At 41.7% G+C, this 24,419-nt stretch overlaps 1 protein-coding gene across 1 annotated transcript in view; it reads right to left on the bottom strand.

Annotated features, from left to right (window-relative positions):
* Positions 1 to 1,412: 1,412 nt before the first annotated feature.
* LGR5 (leucine rich repeat containing G protein-coupled receptor 5) overlaps positions 1,413 to 24,419 on the bottom strand; it is a 132,225-nt gene continuing 109,218 nt past the window's right edge. Inside the window, exons 8-18 of the mRNA XM_047787200.1 lie at positions 23,591 to 23,662; positions 19,255 to 19,326; positions 19,037 to 19,105; positions 18,824 to 18,895; positions 15,255 to 15,320; positions 13,730 to 13,801; positions 9,879 to 9,950; positions 8,936 to 9,061; positions 7,469 to 7,614; positions 5,426 to 5,509; positions 1,413 to 4,066 (exon numbers count right to left, since the gene is read on the bottom strand). Coding sequence (XP_047643156.1) covers positions 2,979 to 4,066; positions 5,426 to 5,509; positions 7,469 to 7,614; positions 8,936 to 9,061; positions 9,879 to 9,950; positions 13,730 to 13,801; positions 15,255 to 15,320; positions 18,824 to 18,895; positions 19,037 to 19,105; positions 19,255 to 19,326; positions 23,591 to 23,662 — 1,939 coding nt within the window. The 3' untranslated portion in view covers positions 1,413 to 2,978. The remainder of the gene's footprint in view (positions 4,067 to 5,425; positions 5,510 to 7,468; positions 7,615 to 8,935; positions 9,062 to 9,878; positions 9,951 to 13,729; positions 13,802 to 15,254; positions 15,321 to 18,823; positions 18,896 to 19,036; positions 19,106 to 19,254; positions 19,327 to 23,590; positions 23,663 to 24,419) is intronic.

The following is a 24,419-nucleotide window of genomic DNA, read 5'->3' as shown; positions in this document are numbered from 1 at the left end:
CCGAGCTGCATCTGTGACCTACACCACAGCTCACGGCAACGCCAGATCCTTAACCCAAGGCCAGGGATCGAACCCGAAACCTCATGGCTCTTAGTCGGATTTGATAACCACTGAGCCACAACGGGAACTCCTGGATTTTTAAATAAATAAAAGAGAGTGGGTTTTTTATGTTTCCTTAAAAAAAAAAAAATCATACCACTGACTTCTGTTTTCTTGAGTTGAAGAGAAAAGGATGGGCTGCCAGGACTTGTTCCTAACTTTGGCCACCCAAAAGCGAGTATGTGGAGAAGAGAGACTGAGATCCATTGCTCTAAAGGCAATTTTTGTATCAGCTGCCTGGGCTAAATTAGAGGAGTGAGATTAAGAGATGTGAGACTATGTTATGGCCCTTGTCTCTGTTGAAGACAAATCAAGCATAGATGACAGACAGAGTGGGACCCTGCTGGTTAGGTTGGAGCATGTGATTGTATCGGATGGGTGGGAAACTCGGTGCCAGGTACCTTGGAGATGCTGTCGATACAGGCGAATCGTAGCAATAATGCTGGGCCTCTATTTGATGGCTTCATTTTACAACTTGTACAGGCAGAGTGGGAATCACCATTGTAGCTGGAAGGGTCTGACACTAGCTGTTTAAAAAATAATAATTTCATTTCTTATGTTTTTGGAGGATGAGAACTGAAGGGAAACAGTGTATTTCTTTGTGCCTTGAAAATCACATGTATTTATTTTTTGGCCTTGACATGGTCATAAAATATGTTTTCTTTAAAAAAAGAACTTATAGGAAACTCATGCTCATGTTGAATGATTTAGAATTGAGTTGTTATTTGTACCTGTCTTTCTAATTGTGTTATTTTTTTTCTTTTTATATTGCAAAAGAAGTAGGTTCTGGCTATGAAATCCAAACTATCACTGGTGACAATAAACTTCACCAAGTTATTTGGCTTTTCCATCATAGTTAAAACAATCTAAGAGTTGGTGAAGATATTTTGATTTGTTTTTTTGAAAGATTTACTTAGGGTGAGTCCATGGAGTTCCCGTTGTGGCTCAGTGGTTAATGAACCTGACTGGCATCCATGAGGACTCAGGTTCCATCCCTGGCCCCACTCAATGGGTTAAGGATCCGGCTTTACCGTGAGCTGTGGTGTAGGTCGCAGACTTGTTTTGGATCCTGTGTTGCTGTGCCCCTGGCATAGGCTGGTGGCTACAGCTCCGATTTGACCCCTAGCCTGGGAACCTCCATATGCTGCAGGGGTGGCCCTAAAAAGAAAGAAAGACTGAAAAAAAAAAGACGAGTCCAAAATACTTAAAATATCAAATTGTAAATACGTAGACAGTAAATGTACTTACATGTCAAAAATCAAAAACATTTAGGTGGCATATATTTGCCTATGGGTTCAATAAAACACCTGAAATATTTTGCTTTAACGTCACACATTTTTATTACAAATTTATTTTGTACCCAATAGAAAAGCAAGTTTGGTATCTATTTACATATACTATACATTTACATATATTACATACACTTAATGAATTTAAAGAAAATGGACAGAGAAACACAACATATATATGGAAGAATATGCCACTGTACAAATTATCATGGTCCTTAGTGTTACTGAATCTTTACTGTAGTAATAAATACAGTTCTATATTTACACATCTTATAAAACATTTCATAAATGTATTTTCTCAATTCCAAATTAAAACATCTGATCAAAATAAACATGCTTATATAAAAATAAATCTACCTAAGAGTCTTTTGGTTTGGATGTATTGAAGCTAGTGTAGAATAATAGAAGTTAGGAATTTACCCTTCGGCCTTTAGTATTTAATAATTTTACCTCTTATAATACCTAACATGTATATTAAATATGGAATAAGCAGAGAAGTCATCTTCCTGACATCAAGTGGGCTGATCCAAAGACAACATAGCTAAAACCAAGCTAAATATACAGGATAAGGTGTTGCCAAGTTTCTGTTGAGTCAAAAGTGGTTTCAGACACTGTTGCTAAAGCTACTAGAGATACATGTGCGAAGTTACGTCAGTGAATTTAATTTATGTTGTGTCTGCCTTTGATTATTACCTCATGATGCACATCAGTCTGAATCAACTGATAAAACCTTCTGCGAAAAATGTGCATTCACCCAGGGGGAAAAGACATCCCAGGTTGCGAGCCATCTTTTCTAAGTATGTCCATTGCCGGCAATGTGCTTTCCTTCTGACCTCTGGGCACCAAGAAGTTAAACATGAATTAGACAAGGCAAATCTCATCTGTACACGATTGCCTTCACGGCAATTGAAGAATTTAAGTTCATTTTCCTTTCCAAATATTTGTAAGCAGTTTAATTCTACTACAGGTGGAACCATCTAGTGCCGATACATAAAATCTAGCATCTCTAAAAATGATGTGAATATGAATGAATAGGGCCTTATGTTATCCATTCACAGGAAGACTGGTTACCTGGAGGATCCTTTCTGAGGAAAGGTGGAAGAGTACTAAAACCTCTCCACATGGTCGTTAAAATGAAATCCTACTGGTCACAACCATTACTTAGTAACACATGCCATTTAAGATCCTTATTTTCCTAATACCTCCAAACACAGCGTTTTCAAGTTTAAAATCTTTTTTGTAAGTAAGTGACCCCCCACCCCCAGCAAATCCTTAAATTAGTGAGCTGTAAAAGAATTCCATTGAAATCATGGAGAATTTTTTGAACATTGCAATCTGTTTTTTAAATATTATATATATTTAGGCTTACCTGAATCGTGTGACTGATCTATCGTAGCGGAACAAATTATATAAGCAGCATTTAGACTTATTTTCCACTCTCCAGTATCAATAATCTCAGCTTTTTGACACTGAGAGATTGATTTTTTAAAATCAAGTTTCCATTCATCTCTTTTTAGTTACTACTCTGATGTACTCAATCTCACATTTTTGGGTTTTCAATTTTGGAAACCTTATTCTCTCACATGTTAATTAGAGACATGGGACAAATGCCACGGAAGAGAGATGACAGCTTTCGGTCATTGGATAAGCTGCCGGTGACCCGGAATTGGAAGGCAGGTCGTAGGCTATGCTGGCACTGGTGAAGGGTACCAAGGCTTGGGTGGAGTCACAGGACTGTTTCTCAACATCATCCGAGTTAATAGACATCAGGCTTGTGTGTTTGGATCTTGTCCAGAAGGGGGTTTGCTTTCCCAGGCTCCCCAGATCCTCCTTAAAGTGAGGATTGAAGAGGATGTAGAGAAGGGGATTGAGACATGCAGGAAGCGGGACAATCACCAGAAGGATAAACTTAATTACTTCAGGGCTGATGAATGTGAGGTTCAGTAAAGAGGAGAAGGACAAGAAAGCCACTGGGCAGTAAAGGATACAGTTGGTGAAGAGCAACAGAGCAATGTGCTTCACCATAGAACAGTCCAAGATGTTCTCCAGGTCTCCCTTTTCCAAACTGCAGTAGAGCTTGGTGTAGGCGATGGTCATCACCAGGAAGCAAAGGGAATTGAGCAAGACGAGGGCCACCACGTAGCCCATGGCGCTGGGCTCCCCAAAGGGCAGCGGCAGGCAGAGCGGGGAGGCGCTGTACTCGCTACCGCCCAGCAGGGGAACCGCTGCGATGGTCAGGGCCAGCAGGGCGCAGAGGACAAGGGCTGCTTTCAGGCTGGAGGAGGGCGTTTTCATTTCGAATTTTGCAGAGCATTTCACAGAGAACCCTCGCTCCAGGGCTGCCAGAGTAAGCAGGAAAACGGAGGATTCCGAGGCAAAAATGGACAAAAACCCGACGATTTGGCAACCGACCCCCTGCTCCCACCACGCTCCGTGCCGCGCAAAGCTGCCAAAAGTAAAGGCATCCACGGCAGCCAGCACCGCACTGGAAACCCCCATGAGCGTGTTGGCCGCCGCTATCAACCCGATTAACAGTTTTATGGAGGAAATGTACAGAGGGGCTCTGAACACTGTGGAGGTCACCAAGGTGTTACAAGTAAGTGCCAAAACTGCTATGGTCCACACTCCAATTCGGATCAGCCAGCTACCTAACAGGTATTCGCAAAGTTTGAAGGGGCCTAGAAGTCCAAGGAAAAAAAGAGTGGGTATCAGTTAGGGTTCTCAACTTTTGCCCAGTCCCCGTTTTGTTTCTCTTATTAGGACACAGAGAGATAGAGGCCAATAACAGCCATGGTCATACACAGTTCCCTCCGGGCATGCTTCACTTTATTAAACCGCTATGTAATGTAAAGGTGAACATGCCACATGCCCAGGTTTTCAAGCCATACCCAGAGAAATGGAGGCAGGAAGTTTAAATCTCTTGATTCAGGTCCCCCAAATACAGCAGTGTTGGGGCCAGGGAAAAAGCCAGGTCTCCTGGACTTTTTTTTTTTTTTTTTTTTTTGCCATTTCTTGGGCCGCTCCCGCGGCGTATGGAGGTTCCCAGGCTAGGGGTGGAATTGGAGCTGTAGCCACCGGCCTATGCCAGAGCCACAGCAACACGGGATCCGAGCCACGTCTGTAACCTACACCACAGCTCATGGCAACGCCGGATTGTTAACCCACTGGGCAAGGGCAGGGACCGAACCTACAACCCCATGGTTCCTAGTCGGATTCGTTAACCACTGCGCCACGACAGGGACTCCGGCTTTTTTAAATTATATTTTTCCAGAATGCTTCAAAAAGGCTCTGTAAGGAGTTCCCACTGTGCAGGGAGGGTTAAGAATCCTGCATTGTCTGTGTCGTGGTGCTGGGTTCAATGCCTGGCACAGTGGGTTAAGGATCTGGCATTGCAGCAGCTGTGGCATAGGTCACAGCTGCTGCTCAGATTAGAGAAGAGAAAGTATGAGTTGTATGAAGGTGCATTTTATGAAAATGTTTTTAGGTTTAGACTGACATTTGATGTTTGGGAGCAAGGAACAATCAAATTGTGGAAAAGAAAATATCAACCCACCCCAGCTGTCTTTTTTTTTTTTTTCCCCAACTGGCCTCTCCTATTTTAGGGAATGGGACAAACGATTAAGTGAACAATGTATATGGATATTTTGTACTTATCCTTAAAAATTACTTGCTTTAACCAAATAGCTATTTAGGGAAGACCTCAAAGAAATCACTGTCAAAAATCAGTGATTAGATGAAGCAAGACAGTGGCAGACCTGTTCAGGCTAAATTGCTAATATTTAAAAATCATATTTACTTCTAAACTACATTAGTGTTTCTTTAATTCCCATTGATCCAAATCAAAAGTCTTCCACAAAAATTCTAGACTGGAGGCCAACTCCAGGGAACAAACATTTGTATTTTTAAAAGTCCCCAGGAGATACTGATGAGCTGCAAATGTGCACAGATTTTGCTTTGAAGTGTAGCCAAAATGTCACCGATGGTCTTAGAATGAAGGGGGGTTATTGCTGCTGAGGCAGGTCTGATGCTTTTCTCACCTGGGGAAGGTGTACACTGCACAGAATGTAGGGCTTTCAGGTCTTCCTCAAAGTCAAGCAAGAAATCTTCAAGATCACGCTCATCTGCAGGAATAAGAAGTTCTGGAATGATTACTTCTCTCTCTCTTTTCGGGGACCAGCTCCCAGGGAGGAGAGTCCTAGATTGTCCCAGAGACATGAAATGTCACAAAGGGAACTGAAGGCCAGACGTCCCATTTCTCCTTGGGTTTTCTTGCAAGTCTATTATTAAGTAGCTTTTGGATGTTCTACTCAAGCTACTTTATGACACAGTATTCCAGCAGAACTGGGTGCAAAGAACAATAACTCTGGACTCCTGGTCATAACATTGAAGCTCTCTCATTCTGTTTTTGTTCCCTGGAGCTCACGCTGGCTCCTAATTGCACTGACCTAAATTAGCGAGAGAGTGTGGACCTCGCCATTCAGTGAAGAACCACTTTATCCAATTTTCTAATACATAGATGGCTACAGTGCAGATGTTCTGGGCTGTGTTCTCTGAGCACAAGAGGGTGAATAAGTAAGTTTCAGTCTTTTCTGGGGAGTTCTTAACAGAGGACAAATCTGCTTGGTGCTTGGATTAGCTATCCATGAAAAAGGAGTTTGGGGATCTCATGCACTTTCCTAAAGAGGCTGATTGAGTTGTTTCGGCGTATGGCTTGAATATCAGTGTTTTTATTTTATTATCATCATCATTATTATTATTATTTAGGGCTGCACCTGCAGCATATGGAGGTTCCCAAGCTAGGGCTCAAATTGGAGCTGTAGCTGCCGGCCTACACCACAGCCACAGCAATGCAAGATCTGAGCCACGTCTGCAACTGACACCACAGCTCATGGCACTGCCAGACCCTTAACCCACTGAACAAGGCCAGGGATTGAACCTGAGTCCTCATGGATGCTGGTCTGATTCGTTAACCACTAAGCCATGACGGGGACTCCCAAACATCAGTGTTTTTAAAAAGCTTCCATGTGATTCCAGTCTAGGGTCGGTCAAGGGTTGAGAATCACTGCCCTTGAAAATAAACTCCTTGAAGAACTTTGTCCCTTTTGTTCATTGTGTGTCTCTGGGGCCTAGAACAGTGCCTGGCACATAGTAGACACTCTAATTGTTTTTGTTTGTTTTTGTTTTTGTTGGTGAGGAGAGTGTGTATGTGAATAAACATAGTAGAAATCAGGGTGGGTAAAGCAGGAAAAGCAAAAATGAAAGCCAGAACAAGAGCAAGACACATGCTGTAACCTAAAACAAAAAAAAAATCAAGGGCTATAATATCAGCTCCTTAATCAGAAAGGTGCGCAGGAAGAAAAGTCAAGATAATGTGCAGACAGACTGAATCATACTTGCTTGGGAATCAACAAATCATTAACACCCAAAGGAAGAAGAGCCGGTCTGTTTAGACTCTGTGCAAACTTGCAGGGTTGGCAGGGAAAGGAGAGTGGGAGCTGCCCGGCACCTCCTCATTACCACAGGTATGATTTGAGGTGCATTGTTGTCTATTTAAGTCAGGTCTTACTTCAAGAAAAGCCAAGTGCTTTACAGACATTATCTCATTTCACTCTCCTGACAGATAGCCCTGTGGGGGGTAGGAGGGAAGGATGTGTTAGGATTGCTTGCATAAGAACTTGGATTCTTAAGCCCTTCTGCTGAAATATGGAGGCATCTAAAATGTCTGTATCTTTTACCTCCTCCAACTGGAAGAATAAGAATGGATTTTCTCTTCTGAAGAAAAATGCTCAGGAGCATTTTGGAAAAAGATATCCACATGGCATGGGGCCCTCTTTAAAGTTGATGAAAATATTAATATTTACCCCTGAGGACAATGTATGCTAAAAGGGATCTAATTATAGGTATTATTAAGAATTCACTTATGGAAAAGATGAAATTTTAGAATGAATCCTAAAGGGGTTTCCTCTTTCTCTGAGAATCTTTAAAAAGTGGGATTGATTACATAGGGACTTGTCTGCATTCAGTGGATCTGTCTGATGACTTTTCAAGCCCCTTTCTGACAGTGACATAGTAGGTTTTACCTTGAACTTGAAACATTCCGGCATCTTTTTTATGAAGGTCATCTGCACTGTTGTTGTCAGCTTTATTCCACTGATTAGAAATTTTATAGACATTTTCACACACTCCAAATACACAGCACTGGTATGCATAAGGCATTTCTATAACCCTTTAAATGAACAAAACCAAAACAAAAACATACATTTAAAGAAATAGATAATTAAATATAGTGTTCATCTTCTTTCACTCAGTAATTCTGCCTGTGAATTTTGGCCTTAATAAACAATCTAAAATATTAATTATGTGCACAGAGATGATTACAGTGCAATTCATTCGTAATAACAATGTAGTTATTCAAATTATTGCCATAAAATGTTGATAATTACTGAGGTTGAGGGATGAACAGATTATACTGTTTTCCCTACTTTTGTGTTTGGAAATTTCCATAATAAAATCATTAAGAAGTGACTGCTAGGAAAATTGTAGCACCATTAAAAAGTGGTTATGGTATGACATAATGTTAAGTGACAAAAACATGATACAGGTTTGTACACATACTGTGATTCTAACAATTAAAAATTCACTGGAAATAAAATCTGGAAGGAAATAACATAAAAAGTTGTTTAGGGGGTATTTTTAGACTTTGTTTTCTCTCTTCTATTTTCTGAACTCTCTTTTAGAGTTATGGTTTTATTTATTTATTTATTTATTGCCATTTTTAGGGCCGCTCCCGCGGCATATGGAGGTTCCCAGGCTAGGGATCCAATCGGAGCTGTAGCTGCCGCCCTACACCGGAGCCACAGCAACGCGGGATCCGAGCCGAGTCTGCAAACTACACCACAGCTCACAGCAACACCGGATTCTTAACCCACTGAGCAAGGCCAGGGATCGAACCCGCAACCTCATGGTTCCTAGTCGGATTCGTTAACCACTGTGCCACAACGGGAACTACTAGAGTTATGGTTTTAAAAGCAGGTTAAAAAGTGGTGTGGCTTAAAATACATATATAGAATATATATATATATATATACATATATATATATATGTAAAATCTTTCAAAGGACTTCTTTATTGCTAATAAGCATAACAGGTTTTAAAAAGCATTACTTCCTCAAACCAATATTAATTTAGTCCATTTTATTAGAACCTACATATACAGATAGATGAATTTTAAAATGTAAACAGGAGTACAATTATGTTATAATGTTATTTAATTACATATGCTAGTTTATACCCATGGATCAATGGTTTTCAGATTCTTTCCATTAACTCTGTGATTCCAGGTGGCATCTTTGAGAAAGAAAGGAAATGTGGTCAGGAAGACACATATCCCACCCCAGGGCTTGTCCTATCAATGCCCCAGGGGTGGGGGACTTGAAGGCAATGAAATGCAATTCAAGAGAGTCCCATAAATTTTGAAAACCACTCTAACACATCTATTATTTCACATGACCACAAATGTATCTTATTAGTTTTAATGACAAACTCACTTGAGTTCTGGAAAGTTTTCAGATGATATCAAGCTCTGTAAGGCATGATTTCCTGTTAATTTTAAGTGAGTTAAACCATGTAACCCAGTTACAGGAAAGGACGACAGGCGGTTGGACGATAGGTCCCTGCAAAACATCAAACAACAATTGGCTTTTAGTCTGTGTGAGTATAAAACGATTATGTTAAAAAAGCAACCTAAAGATTATTAAACCGCTCCATAAAAACTTCTAAGCAGGGTCCTTACGCTTGACCGTACGAAGAACCGTTTTGGTTTTAGCTTCCAACAGCTTTTCTATTTACAACCAGAATTGCAGGAGGAAAAATGTGTTAATCACGTCCAAATTGTAATTTCTCTATTCAGCTGAATTTTGCCAGGTGGGGACATCTCAAAACAAGGGGGAGGTGCAGCATCTAATTTGAAAAGTGATGCGGACGGGATCAAGTTAGAGGGGGAGGGGGACAACATTGTCAGGGGGTTATTTTCTTCCTCTCGCCTTAACTTCTGTCTGACCAATTCCTCCTTCCTCTGTGAGATGCAGAAGAAGGGGGAGAGGAAGGAGCAAGATGTGGAGAGGGAGGAAAAAGAAGATGGGCAGGGAGATTTTCTGTTAGTCAAGATGGCAAAATGTAAAATGAAAGCCCTTTAGCACTGAACTGACATTTTTATTCCATTCTACCTGATAGCTCAGCAAAAAAAATGAAAAACTTCACCTCAGTAACCAGAACCAGCTGTCACCCAGGTCTTCATTTATCCACGTAAGGGCCCCCATGACCTTAGAGGGGCAGGGGGGCTCCTTTCTGGTTTAATCCAGCTCTAGTGAAGCTGAGGACTGGGCATTCTGTACCCTGTGGGCTTCTTCAGCAGAACCAATATTTTTACTAGGCTGTGATAGATGGTGCCCAGTTATTAAAAGATACACCATAAACAAATGAAATACTCACAGCTTTCTTAGAGATGGCAAGGTGGAAAATGCATTGGGGTGAATAGTGGCAATTTTGTTCCAAGCTAAATTCCTATTAAAAAAGAAAAAAAGGCCAAGTGAGAGGCTTATAGAAAAGAAAACCACGTGAAGTTTTACCGTATATATTCATTTATCTAAAAAAAATTAATTTACCTTCAAGACAGAAACAACTTACCACATCATCCTTCAGATGCAGATATTCACAGCAAAAAATGGGTAAAGAGAGAATTTTAAAGCAACCTTGTTTAAATCAATTCAGGAAAATCATTCAGGTGGATATTTTAGTTTTTACTCTCTTCTTGCTAAAAAGTTGACTTTAACATGGTTGTAAAATTTTATTAGGGTCTTTCTAAGATGAGTGGGGGTTGGGGAGTCGGAAGAGACGGGAACTTCTGAGGCTCTTCCTCTGACAGGCAAGTAAATTTTACGTTATAAAATGTCCCCGGACAAGCAATGGAACTCAGCAAGAATTTGTGTACATTGTCCATGTATGTCAGACTTTAAGAGCAACACAGAAATACTTTCAAAAACATTTTCGGTAGAGGGGACGTACATTTAAATTCTTAACTGAGAAATGAAGAAAAGAGAGGCTAGCATTTGTTAGAAATAAAATTCACTCCCCCCTGCCCCAGACATATATGTAATGATAACTTCACAGGAATAAGAACTTCCGTATTTAAAAAAAGAGCAATAAACTTAAAATTCGTATTTTTACAATGCATAACTCATAAGGGGAACTAAAATGTAGACATCTGAGGAACTGAAAGTGATCCCTGGCAGCTTTCTCTAGCATGAATAGGTAATTTATTCACAGTATTGGGCCCCCTAAGTTACCCAGGATAAATGGTATTCACAAAATATTTACATTCTCATTTGAAAGGCCCCCTAAACTGGGGAAAATGGAAAGCTTTGGAGTTCCCATTGTGGCTCCGTGGGTTAAGAACCCAACATAGTGTCTACGAGGATGTGAGTTAGATCCCTGGCCTCTCTCAGTGTGTTGAGGATCCAGCATTGCTGTGAGTTGTGGTGTAGGTCACAGACGTGGCTTGGATCTGCTGTTGCTGTGGCTGTGACATAGCCCAGAAGCTGCAGCTCTGATTCGACCCCTAGCCTGGGAACTTCGATAGGTCATGAGTGTGTCCACTAAACAAATAAATAAATAATACAATAAGATTAAACCGGAAGTCTTTTTATTTTGCTCCTTTCATTGATCTCAGAACAAAAGAAAATTCCAGCTAAGGAGGGGAAGGAATGGCCTGGAAGGAGTGGGCTAGCTACAAGTGGGTAATCGAGAGGAGGCTCTCTTCTATTGAGCTGCTCATCCAACATGTGTCCAGTGAGGGACGCAAGCCCTGCCATCTGTCAGTCTTGCTGGTGGCTCTGAGTGGAACACGGGTGCCTTGGTGAGCCTCCAGAGCAGAACATCAGGAACATAGGCCAGGTTTTGCCTTGGGGCTCTACTGCGATTTGACTGGGTTTTAAGTGAATATGGGAGAATTTCTATGCTTAGAGGACTGTAATTCCATTCCTATTTGTGAACAGTGCTGGGGGAACCAGTTCCACTCTTGCCCGGACCCTTCAGGCTGCATGCAGAGCTCCCCACAGTTCTTGGTTCCCAGTGGGGGGCCCCTGGAGGAGAGAGAGGTTGGGCACTTGTGGTCTGCTCCTCTGTTTTGCAATCTTGTCTCTTTCTCAACCAAGGCATCCCCCTTCCATGCCTCAGCTCTTCCTGGGTTTTGGAAACACCATTCATTCCTGTGTCTCTTCAGCCCCAGTCTTGGTCACATTGCTGGTTTCTGCATCCTGTCCCTTGCTTCCAGTACCTACACAGATGGCCCTTCATTTGAACCATCTGGGGTGAGTTCTGATTCCTTTGAAAGAACCCTCCCTTGTATACCCAAAAGGATATATACTTGTTCTAATAGTGATAACAATAATAATACTTTTGCATATTTACTATGTGCCAGCCCCCCACAGGATTATCTCATAACCCTTAACACAACCCTAGGACGTAGATATTATCATTCGCCCCATTTTACTGTTAAGAAATAAAGCACTGAGTGAGTATTAAGTGACTTGCTTCAGGTCACAGAGTAATCTCAGGAGCTGAGATTCAAACTCAAGCTGACGAACTTCAGAATCCCTGATCTTCTGCACAGAAAGTGTTTTGAAATTTTTTTTTCCCCTCTAGGGCTGCTCCTGAGGCATATGGAGGTTCCCAGGCTAGGGGTCTAATTGGTGCTATAGCTGCCAGGCTACGCCACAGCCACAGCAACGCGGGATCCGAGCAGCATCTGCGACCTACACCACAGCTCACAGCAATGCTGGATCCTTAACCCACTGAGCAAGGCCAGGGATCGAACCCTCCACCTCATGGTTCCTAGTCAAATTCATTTTGCCGCTGCACCTTGACGAAGAGTTTTGAAGAAGGGAAGTAACATCATTCAGTTTCTACTTAAGATTCTCTTTGGAGCATGAGATAAATGGGTAGGACTGATGGTGGAAAGGTTAGTTAGGAGGAGAAGGATGGTGATTCAGGTGAGTGATTCCATGGCTCTTTGGTGAAGAATATTTAAGTTCTACTCTCACTGCAAATACAGTTATACAATACAGTGTTATCAAATATATCAACCTTTTAAAAAAGAACTAACTTTTGGAAGCAGCCAGAACTCCAACCTGTGAGTAAAGCAGGTTATAAAAGTGGGTAATGTCTTTTTGTTGCACATGTATTTTAAAAAATAAAAGAACTTCACAAGCTGATTTTAGACCGAAAGTAAGGAAAAGGCCACATAATTTAATTCAGAACAAGGTAGTTTTCAATGTAAATTTTTGGGAGACGGTGATTCTTAAAGGAGAATTTAAAGTGTTTTACGGAGTTCCCGTGGGGTTCAGTGGGTTAAGAATCCAGTGTTGTCATTGCAGTGGCTTGGATCACTGCTGTGGTGCAGGTTGGATTCCTGGCCCAGGAACTTCCGTATGCTGCGGGAGTGGCCAAAAAAAATGTTCTGAGGAATGGTATTATTTTATGAGAGTATAATCTCTTAAATGTTAAGAAAAACTTCAGGAAAGTAAAGGTTTTTTGAAACTACATACAGCAGTTTAAACATTATACATTGTCGTCACTCACCAAAATTACACTGCAGTTCAGTTCCAGGATGGAAAAGTTTTTTAAAACTGTCACCACAAGTCTGTTACCGAGGTTTTTTTTTAAACTTATGGTTAATATGTAGTATTTTCAATCATACGATGGAATTGAATGTTTACAAATCTTAGTAGTCTATGCAACAGAGGCATTTTCCAGGACAGTTGTGCTCAAACCTTTCTTGTTAGAATGCAGGTTCTCAGGCCATCCTCCAGAGAATCTAACTCATGAAGCAGGTGAGAACCTGGACTCAGCATTTTTTTTTTTTTTCCGTCACCTCCAGGTGACTCTTAAGAACTTAGAGAGACTCACATTGAAAAATTGACCAGGAAAGCAAAGCAAAACAGACGGGAAGGACTGTGTGGTCATCCCAGTCTTGTATGCAAAACAGTCTCCGCCAAGTCCAGGCGAGGAACAGAAACACATTTCATAGGCTATTCGATGGCTTGGCCTCCTTCCTCTTTATCGAAGTTTCATGTCTGCTGACTGGCAGAAAGCAGATTGCAAATTTACTACTTTTGAACTTGTTCCTGGAAATGATCATGAGCAAAATATTTGCTTTTTCATAGCAAATACATGTACACAGGCCCAAGAGTACACATATTACGGTGAAAAGAAAATGTCAGGGGAAGCTCTGAAAAAGAAAAGCAGTGCTCTATGTTGGGAAGGTACTGGGAAGCGGTACTCACAGAGATCGGAGGCCGGGCAACTGCTGGAAAGTGTCCGCTTGAATTTCACAGATTTCATTATGTCGTAGGTCTCTGAAATGACAGAGTTCCAAAGATTGATTTCAAAATCACTGGTTTCAAAGATTAGTCTTCAGAGAACTTTCACAGAGGGATTACCTGCCCTCTGTCACAGGAACACATGAAGTATGACTCTCAAGTGACCATTGGAAAAAAATGTCTTTTTATTTAAGAAAGAATGATTTATACACTTAAAAAAAAGTATTGTCTCTCTTTCAAAGCAGCTAGCTCCTTTGGTTGAATCTAAGGCTTAAATTTTTTTTTTTTTTTTTGATTTTTAGGGCTGCACCTGTAGCATATGGACGTTCCCAGGACTACACCACAGTCACGGCAAAACGTGGGCTCTGAGCTGCATCTGTGACCTACACCACAGCTCACGGCAATGCTGGATCCTTAACCCACTGAGTGAGGCCAGGGATCGAATCCACATCCTCATGGATCCTAATCAGGCTCGTTAACCACTGAGCCACAGAGGGAACTCCCTATGTTCTAAAATGCCAACATCACTCAAACACTTTGAGGTTGCTTCTCCTGGCTCTGCCTTTGAGCCTTTCTTATATTCTTTGAGCGTTTTCAGAAGCGTCAAATCTTTGCCTTCCAAAGATGGGTTTTTTCCCCTCCCTTGATTGTCCAAAGGCATTCAGAGAAAAATTAAGTAGGAAAGGATAGATGGTTAATATTTTTTTGATCAAGAACCAAAGCATGACTATAAAACAACAAGGCTGATGTTTCATAGAGGAGGCAATTTTAAGAGAGGAATTCTATGTATTTTTTTTTTCTTTGTCTTTTTGCCATTTTCTTGGGCCGCTCTCGCGGCATATGGAGGTTCCCAGGCTAGGGGTCGAATCGGAGCTGTAGCCACCAGCCTACGCCAGAGCCACAGCAACTGGGGATCCGAGCCGAGTCTGCAACCTACACCACAGCTCACGGCAACGCCGGATCCTTAACCCACTGAGCAAGGGCAGGGATCGAACCCGCAACCTCATGGTTCCTAGTCGGGTTCGTTAACCACTGCGCCACGACGGGAACTCCTGGAATTCTAAAATCTTTCATGTTTAAGGAGCATTGGTGGCACCTGAAATATGACAAACAGGGCACCTTCTCTGAAGGTGACTATTGGGAAGCAAACACAAGTCCCGTCATATTAAAAAATAATGCTACTCATTGGAGGTGTAAGTTGAGAAAAATACCAAAGCTCAAACAAACTCAGTTCATTACTATATTAGGTATACCAGGAAAAAAAACCATAATAAAGGCTTTACTTATAGTATAAGGCATGGTAAAATAATATCATCCATGTCTCCCAAATTTACAGCCATCCTATACAGTCGGAGCTTGTGTGCGTAAGAAGAAAAAGCATCAGATGTCTTCCCAGTGAACCACAGGGTAAGCACACCAATGACCCCTGGAAATGTGAGTTTTGGCTCTTGGTTTTTGCTAGGTGACTTAGAGACTCTTACAGACATACATTTTCTGAAGCTTTTGGCAGACTGAAAAACTGGGTAAATCTTCTAGCAAGTTGTAAGATAAATCTCTGAAAAACAAAAGGTACAGAAGGAAAAATCTGTTACATATTAATCTTAAGGAAACATGCTTTGCTCCGCTTTTCCCTCTACGATGATCTGTCTCCCAAAGGCAGACTCTGAATGTTTCCCCAGCCCTGACACGGAGCAGGTAGTCATAGGCATTATTGGATTAAGCAGTAGATTCAGATGTTTACCAAAATGTAACTGTTATACTTCTTTAATTCATTTAAATAATTTACTTAATGAATTTATATTTTGTTAGTGATGATCTACAATGTTCTAGCTATTATCTTACAGAAATGAGTACAAATTAAATTAAATTACTATGCCTCTGTTTCTAAGAGCTGCTATATCTCCACAGCTAAGAGAACCATCGTTGGTTCTTTTCTAATCAACGGAAAAAAAAATTCCCAACAACAATTAAAAATATAGCACTAGCTTTGAAATCAATCATTACAAGGGGGAAAGAAGAAATCTAAAAAAGTCTTCAGCCAAAACTCAACAAATTACAGAATAACAAAAACATCTGGACATATTTATAGTATAATATAACTAATCTAAAACAAGCCATGGTAATTTGCAGAAAGCTTTAAAAAAGAAAGCTGGTAGATAAAGTAACGTAGATATATAAAAGTCTTGTCTCATGTTTTAAAAGTTATCAGCTAATCAACTAACTCATTTTCATGCCTGATTCTAATTCTTAAAACCAGATCACCACTATGCAAGTGAAAAACCCATATTGTTTTCTGAGAGGATTTTAAATTATTTTATTCTCGGAATTGATCTTTTATCTTACATTTATTGAAGAAATGGAACTTGCATAGAAATACAGTTTATTGACTACACAGAAGTAACTCAGGTGAAGCTATGTGCAAACACAAATTTGTAGTTCATACCAGAGGTTTGAAAGACCACAGCAAAAGCAAAAAACCAAAACCACACCCCACACCTATGCATAAATGCATGTGATAAGCAGTATGATTTGTATTTCTGAAAAGTAGCGACTGTGATACAATAGATATACATGTTATCAAAGCTGATCATAATTTGGTTCACTCATCTCCACAGACTGCAAGGGGACCAAGCCTTCCTGCCTACCTTTTAGGACAGGATACATGGGGCCTTCTTCTACTAAAGACACAGTGTCACCTCTTATCTACGTTCCACCTAGTGATTTTCATGGCTAACACGGGTCAAGCATGTCTTATAGATAGGTAGTGGGCTTATACCTTGACCTGATTTCCTTAATCCTTGTGGTCACCATATATATGAGGCACTGTGATGATCCCATGCAAACCAAAATGACTTGCCTAAGATCGCCAGCTGGTAAGTGGGGGAAGCCACACACAGCCGGGTCATTCTCACGGAGGAGAAGCCACTTGGAGACAAATGCACGCGTGTACCGTGACATTGCCTCAAGGAACAGCTACTCTGGATGCTTCAGCCAAAGGAAGGGTGGTCTCGGACCTCTACTCCAGAAGATAAAGCAGAGTGGAGCAAAGGTCAGGACCCAGGGTTCTGCTCGACTTTAACGGATTCAAGTTGGTCGATACGCTGAACCGGGCAGTCCCCTCCTTAAACAAGAAGATACTTGCTTTGCTGATCTTGCAGGGTTCTTGTGAAGAACAAATCAATACCACAGGTGGACGTGGCTTCGAACAGGGCAAGACACGGCCATTAATGTGGTTGTGTTCTTTCAGGCCCTTCAAGGTTTCCACTTGAAAGAATCATGGTGTAGAGGAAGTGAGAAAGACGATGATAAAGGCCAACATTGTCTGAGAGTTTACAAGGCTCCAGGTGCCGGTGTAAGTGTTTGACATGTAGGAACTTATTTAATCCCCAGGACGATCCCCTGAAGGAAGTGGCTACATCTCTATTTTATAGATTGGGAAACGGAGCCCTGGGAGGAATAAATAACTTGCTCAAGATTCTGTGAGAGTATGCAGGGAGGCCGGATTTGAACCAGAAAAATAGACCCTAGAGCCTTTGCTCTTAATTGGTTTGCCAGTCAGCTTCCAAGTATGCAGCTCTAGACCCGCGTGGTTTCCCGTTCACCGTGTGACAGAGTGGAGACAGGTGCGATTTAAATCCTGGCTCCCTACTTATTAGTTACAGCATGTAAAATTCTGGCCATGTTACTGAACCAGTTTCCTCAAGAAATAAGGGTAATTATATCTATTCTGGGTGTGGTGGGCAGAATCCTAAGGTGGGGCTCCTGAGTTTTCCACCTCCTGGTGTACAGGTGCTTTCTCCCAACTTTTCAATCAAACTGTCTGTGTTTGAATTTGAACTCCACTACTTTCTTGCAGGGTGATTTTGACAGATGCCCCCTTTACTCTGCTAGTTCTCCCTTTTCTCATCTGTATCTACACCTCCTAGGGTGAACGTGTTCCCCTTCCTTTACACCTGAGTGACTGACTCCAAGGCTATCGTGGTGTGATCGCAACTCTTGTCACTGAGCAACCGACATCTGAAAGGGACATAGTGGGCTGGGGTTGGGGAAGGCAGAATCGCTGAAGGGATATTCCCATTCTTCCACTGTGCGTTCCTAGAGCTGTCTGTAGTTCTGCTACTGGGTCAGGCTTGTGGTGGAATCACAGGCATTCATTCCACTGCCAAAGAAGTCTACTATGTGAGAACAGAGCCATGGCGAGAGACTAAGGCTCCTTTTGTTAGGTCCCAGCCATGCTTAAGAGGATAACAGGGTGTGGCAGGAGAGGGCTGAACATGGAAGGTCAACACGAGGCTCTTCGAAGGGCAGAAGGAAAAGCCTCACATCAACAGAAAGAACATATGCAAGCTGTTTAGCCATCAGATGAAATTTTAGAACATGGCACCTACAGCTATCCTGGGAGAATGTTTGCTTGCTATCAAGGGTTGTGTGGGTCTGATTTTTTTTGTTTTGTTTTGCTTTTCAGGGCCGAACTTGTGGCATATGGAAGTTCCCAGGTTGAATTGGAGCTACAGCTGCCGGCCTACACCACAACCACATGGGATCTGAGCCGCATCTGTGACCTGCAACCACAGCTCATGGCAACGAGGGATCCTTAACCCTCTGAGCGAGGCCAGGGATCGAACTCACGTCCTCATGGATCCTAATTGGGTTGTTACTGCTGAGGCATGACAGAAACTCCCTAATAATTTTTATTTTGACATCTATATTGATGTTTTGACCCATGATTTTTTTTTCCCTTTTCTTTTTTGCTCTTCAGAGCTTTGGGAGGGGGGAAATGAAGTTATTTTGGCTTGCTCACATCCATTTTCTGAAAGGAAATGTGTGCCAATTGAAACTCTACTGGGAGATTGTTTGGGACTTAGAAACAAGGGATGCACTGCCATTATTACCAGGGTCATATCTGAGAGCCACTTCCTTGTCCCAAAGGGGGCAAAGGAGGCCTGACCTCCTGAAGACCTGCAAGGAAAGAACTTTCTCCCCTTTTAAAGGATTATTGAAATAGTGTCTGTCATTTCACCCCTGTTTACACAACATTATGGCCTTACTGATACGCACAGCACTTGGAGATTAGGTAACTGATCACAGACGGTTTGGGGAAGAGATGAGATCTGTGCGCCAGTTAAAGTCCTGTTGAAACACAAACCAGACATCATTCTTGTATTCAGGCATCACACGGTGACATATTTTGATTCACTCATGTTAAGACTGGTCAGGCTTGAAGGGTCGTGCATGCTCTGGGCCAATTCAAGAGCTTACTCAAATACTTACAGACTCTCCAGGCTCGCTGTTCCAGTCAAATCAGGAAATTCAGTTATTTGTGAGGCACCATTCAAAGTCCTAGAAGCAGGCATACATGAATATTATGGGGAGAAGATCCCAGGAAGGGGTCACTTTTATGGCCATTGCAAAGCAATTGAAAATGTCCATCTGGTCTTTGCAGCAGCCTTGAAAGGGGCAAGTGATCTGTGAGAGAAATAAACACTTACAGTGTTCTTAGTTCAGGTAAATGTTGAAAAGCAGATCTCCCAACCAGCTGGATGGGGTTGTCATAGAAATGTCTGAAAAAAATCCAAACGCGTCTTAGTATAACACTTGAGTGAAAAATGAATAACTGTTCAAAATTTCAAAAAATATATAAGATGTACTTATATAATTGGATTATTCTATACTACATAACATTCCTGATTACTTGGTTTCAGGCAAATCTCAAAGGAAATTTTACTCACATCATGGGACTTTGGGTAAGAAATCCACACTAAATGTGAAATTGAAAATTTCTTTCATTTCTTTTTTGACCACCCTTGGGCACATGGAATTCATGGGCCAGGGATCAGCTCTGAGCTACAGTTGTGACCTATGCAGCAGCTGTGGCAATGCCGGATCCTTTAACCCACTTTGCCGGGCTGGGGATTGAACCTGTGTCCTGGCGCTCCAGAGATGCCACCGATCCCATTGCACCACACAGCAGGAACTCCAAAACTGAAAATGTCTGACAGCAAGGCAGATATGAATGTTAGCTACTAAGGAGAAAAGCAAGTGATACTTAAAACTCTTCATCCGCTTCTAATATCTGTGGAACCTCTGTTGAGTGGCAAAAGGTAATTCAAGATACTGGTAGGTATACCATTAGCTAAAGAAAGATGAAATTCTATATATTTACATAAGGGTCATAACCTCCGGTCAAATCTTTTAATATATGCAAAGGAGTCTTAAATTTTTTGAGAGGAAATTTGCTACTCTGGCTTTTCGTAATATTAGATTTTTAAAAATTAATTATTGCTGGAGTTCCTGTGGTGGCGCAGTGGTTAACGAATCCGACTAGGAACAATGAAGTTGGGGGTTCGATCCCTGGCCTTGCTCAGTGGGTTAAGGATCCGGCATTGCCGTGAGCTGTAGTGTAGGTTGCAGACTCAGCTCGGATCCCGAGTTGCTGAGGCTCTGGCGTAGGCCGGTGGCTACAGCTCCGATTCGACCCCTAGCCTGGGAATCTCCATATGCCGTGGGAGCGGCCATAGAAAAGGCAAAAAAAAAAAAAATTAACTATTGCTCTAAAAGGTAAGACATTATTAGAAACCAAAACATATTTTGTGTTACAGATGTTGTCCATGTCATGGTATTTGAACTGCCTGACTAGTGGAGTCCCACAAATAGTTCTTAGCTGAGACATCCTTCCAGTTCAATTAAATTTGACAGTATCTATTGGTGTCTCTCCTGCTAGAAGTATGAGAGGAGGTACTGCTTTGCATTTAAAGACTGATTTGTTAAGGAAGCTGTCATTGGGTGTTTCCTATGTCCTGGCATCATGCTAGCTGCTGGGGATGTGAAGAAGAATGATAAGGTGTCCTCACCCAAGTGGCTTGGAATCAGTTGGGATAAAACAAATAAATAAGGGGAATCTGACTTTCTGGTTCACAAAGCATTTTCACATATAGAGCTTAACTGATCCACCTGACAACTTTGAAGACCCATGGTGTAGACACTTAGATAATGTTTTCCTCATTTTTGGAGGAAGAAGCTGAGACTTAGATCCTTGGGTATGTTCTTTACCTCCTAGACTTTCAACTTTCTAATTTATTGAACTGCTGTAATAATATTCAGTTCTAGGGTTTGTGTGCACATGAAAAAAGCTAATTCATATGGAACATGTGGCACAGTGCCTGGGATACAGCTGTCACTTGACATTCCTAAAGCCCCTTCAGTATTCTCTCCTCTGACCTCTTTTCCCTTGGCTGGGACAATTGCTAAGAGAAGGGGCTAGCCCTAGACTCTAGGTCTTACAATTTCTTTTATATTTAAAAAAATTTTTTTTGGCCGCCCCGAGGCATATGGAGTTCTCAGGCCAGGGATTAGATCTAAGCCGCAGCTGGGGCAATGCTGGATTCTTAACCCACTGTGCCGGGCCAGGGATCAAACCTGTGTCCCATCATTCCCCGGACATGGTTTATCCCATTGCGCCACAGTGGGAACTTCCTTACGATTTAAAAATGGAGTTTTCCTGAGTTCCCGTCGTGGCTCAGTGGTTAACGAATCCGACTAGGAACCATGAGGTTGCAGGTTCTATCCCTGGCCTTGCGCAGTGGGTTAAGGATCTGGCGTTGCTGTGGCTCTGGTGTAGGCCGGCAGCTACAGCTCCGATTCGACCTAGCCTGGGAACCTCCCTATGTCGCGGGAGTGGCCCTAGAAAAGGCAAAGAGACAAAAAGACCAAAAAAAAAGAGTTTTCCTCCAAATATCACATGATCTCTTATCCCCTCTATGCTTGTTTGTATATAATTGTGTTCACATACGTGTATGTAGGTAAGTACATTGGGTAGCTATGGACACACATGCTTGTGTACATAAGGCAGAAGTATCACCAATACAAAGAAGGAGCTATATAGGTTTTCAGGAGGGAGTTCTCTCAGGAGGTAGAGAAAAATCCCACGAAAAATGTCATTAGAAATGGACCCTGGAAATCAGAATTTCAACAAGCATAGCAAGGAGATGGAATCATAGGAGCAAAGGAAACAAAGAAAGAGCTTCCTTCTATGAATATAGCTTAGCTGGTCTGGGTTATGCATAGGGTAACTGAGCTAAGCTTTGGGGAACCGGTCAGGAGGGTTGGTTGGCTTGGGCCATGTGGGAAGCTGGGAATGCCAAGGCAAGGAGCTGGCGTTTAATGTAAACAGGCAAGCCGACCCTGCAGGTTCCACAGCAAGAGAATGACAATAGGGATGCTGTGCTTTCAGGGTGACAGCTCTGCTAGTGGTAGAGGCCAGGAGATGAGCCTTAGATTGGTAAAAAATCAGAGGTCTGGCTAGAAGAGAGGCTGGAGGCAGAGGGAATGAAAAGGAGTTATGGCTAGGATGGGGACTACGAGGTAGAAATGAGGCCCGGGTAGCCAACAGGACATGGGAAGCAAAGAAATCGAGTCAAACAGAGGCAGAAGCAAGGAGGGATGCGTTTCCGGGAGAAAACAAAGAGTCAAGGCCATCAGATGGTGAATAGAAGTGCTAATAAATATTGGGGGCATTAGTCCTCTTCAATGGGGATTAACATATCAAAAGAGTGATTAAGAAAACCTGTTCTGTGGCTTCAGGGGAAAAATGGGCAAAGAGAGGCAATGCGATCTGCCAACTTTTCAGTATGTAAATACTCTCTAATGAGAACTAATGTTTATTGGCAATAAACTTTAACACCCTTCGTTTGCCAACATACTGTCAGAACATTTCAGAAATGATGAATGGTATTTTTTTTCTCAGTTGTCAGGGCTAATTGGGATTCCACCTCATTTGTGGCAAATGCTGCATGGTTCCAGAAAGCCTCTCAATCAAGTTGGCACAGGACGGATATCTGCCAAGAAGTGCCCTTAGAGTCATGCTCAAAAGTTGTCCTTACGCCTCTGTATTCCAGACCCCGTACCCAAGACCTCAGGCCAATACTATACACCAAACCTGCCAGGTGTCTTTTAATTAAGAGCCAACCTAATTGTTACATATTTCCATCTTCCTGTATACCTGCACATGATCAACTTTCCGTTTGTGCTAAACGTGAAACATAGAGCTAATCATGCTTTGAAGTAGTAACTTTATCTTATGACATTGTGGCTTATAAATCCTCATAAACACTTTTCTAGAACATATGCACCTTTCTAGAATTACATCCTTGTTGGTATAAATGTGACTCAATGTTTGGGCTGGAAAATGCATGAATTTAGAGACTTAGCATAAAACAGTAGTCTCCTCATCCCCCCCCCTCCTTGCAATAAAGGACCTTTATTTGTATATAACATATGTATGTATTTATATTTCAGCTTTACTGATGTATAATTGACATAAAATTGTATATTTAAAGCTTACATTGTGGTGATTTGATATACATATACATTGTGAATGGATTCCCCCTATCTCATTAATTAACTATCACATTTTTTATCTTTTGGGGGGTGAGAACATTTAAGATAATAATTTATGTTTCTAGTATACCTCGGTTTAAGTTCTGAATGATTAGGTGACTTTGACATTGATGCTCTAAAAATCAGTTTTGTTCCTTAGAGAATAGAGATAAGCAAAATAGCATTTCATAAGATTATCGTGAAGTGGAACAAGGCATTTAAAGATAGCAAACATAAGGCAATGCACATTCCTAAGCAAAAGAATCTTTACTGTTGCTTCAGCATTCAGCTAAAACCTGGCCAAACATTTCCATGTACACTTCTTGGCATAGATCCTTACATTGATTGAGACAAAACTTGCACAAATATAGAACACTCGTATTATATTTGAAAGTGCAATGCACACTATGTTTCAGGAGAGAAAAATTGGAAAGAACTACGGCCACTTACATGGTAATAAGAGAAGGGTTGCCTACAAAGGCTTTCTCAGGAATGGACTTGATATTGTTGCTATGAAATCCTCTAGAAAGAGAGGAAAAAATAATTTATAGGAAATAACCTGTAGGGTAAAATTATTTAATAGTCTGCCCCAAACTGTGGCAACAATCAGCACTTTCAGTAACTGGAGGATAAGGCTGAACTCACCTATGTGTTTTGAAACTTACATGCCCTCACTTAGTCTCGAGGAGAAAAAGAAATCACAAGCTGCCATCTCGAAAGAGGAAAAAAGAATCTGACAATAACAGCTGTGTTTTATAGAAACTTACAATCTAATGTTATAAAGAGAAAATCCACCTGCTAAGATCCAATAGAGCACCGCCCTAGAACAATTTGAGACAGAGGAAACCATCGTTGGAGAGAGGATTATGATCGCTCCTCCTGACCCCATTTGAAGCTAGGAGGAGAGAAAATTGACTTAAGCTGCAGTGAAGTAGAGATTTAAGTAATCTCCTTATGAGGACAAAATTTCCTGAGCTGAAGAAGGGTGCCCCAGCTCAGTGAGTCTGTAATAAATTGATTCTCATCTGTCGGTGCAAATGTTGTCTGACTGGCAGAGGGGCAGAGTCAAGGGTCTTTGGGTCCTCGGTGGGTCTGTGGCTGAATGAGGTGAGTGGCAGTTTTTGGGCTGCCTGACCCAGATCAGGAGGACTTCCCAGCTAAGCCCCAGGTGAGGTTTCCTAAGGTAGAACCCCAGAGAGGCTTTTTCTTATGAACAAGCCCTGCAGTCTACCTCCTTTGGCTGTGTGTCTTATTTCTCTCTGCCAAGAGAATAAGCTCT

The sequence above is a fragment of the Phacochoerus africanus genome, chromosome 7 (genome assembly GCF_016906955.1).
Source record: "Phacochoerus africanus isolate WHEZ1 chromosome 7, ROS_Pafr_v1, whole genome shotgun sequence".
Lineage (NCBI taxonomy): Eukaryota > Metazoa > Chordata > Mammalia > Artiodactyla > Suidae > Phacochoerus > Phacochoerus africanus.
This window is presented reverse-complemented; position numbering and strand designations above follow the sequence as displayed.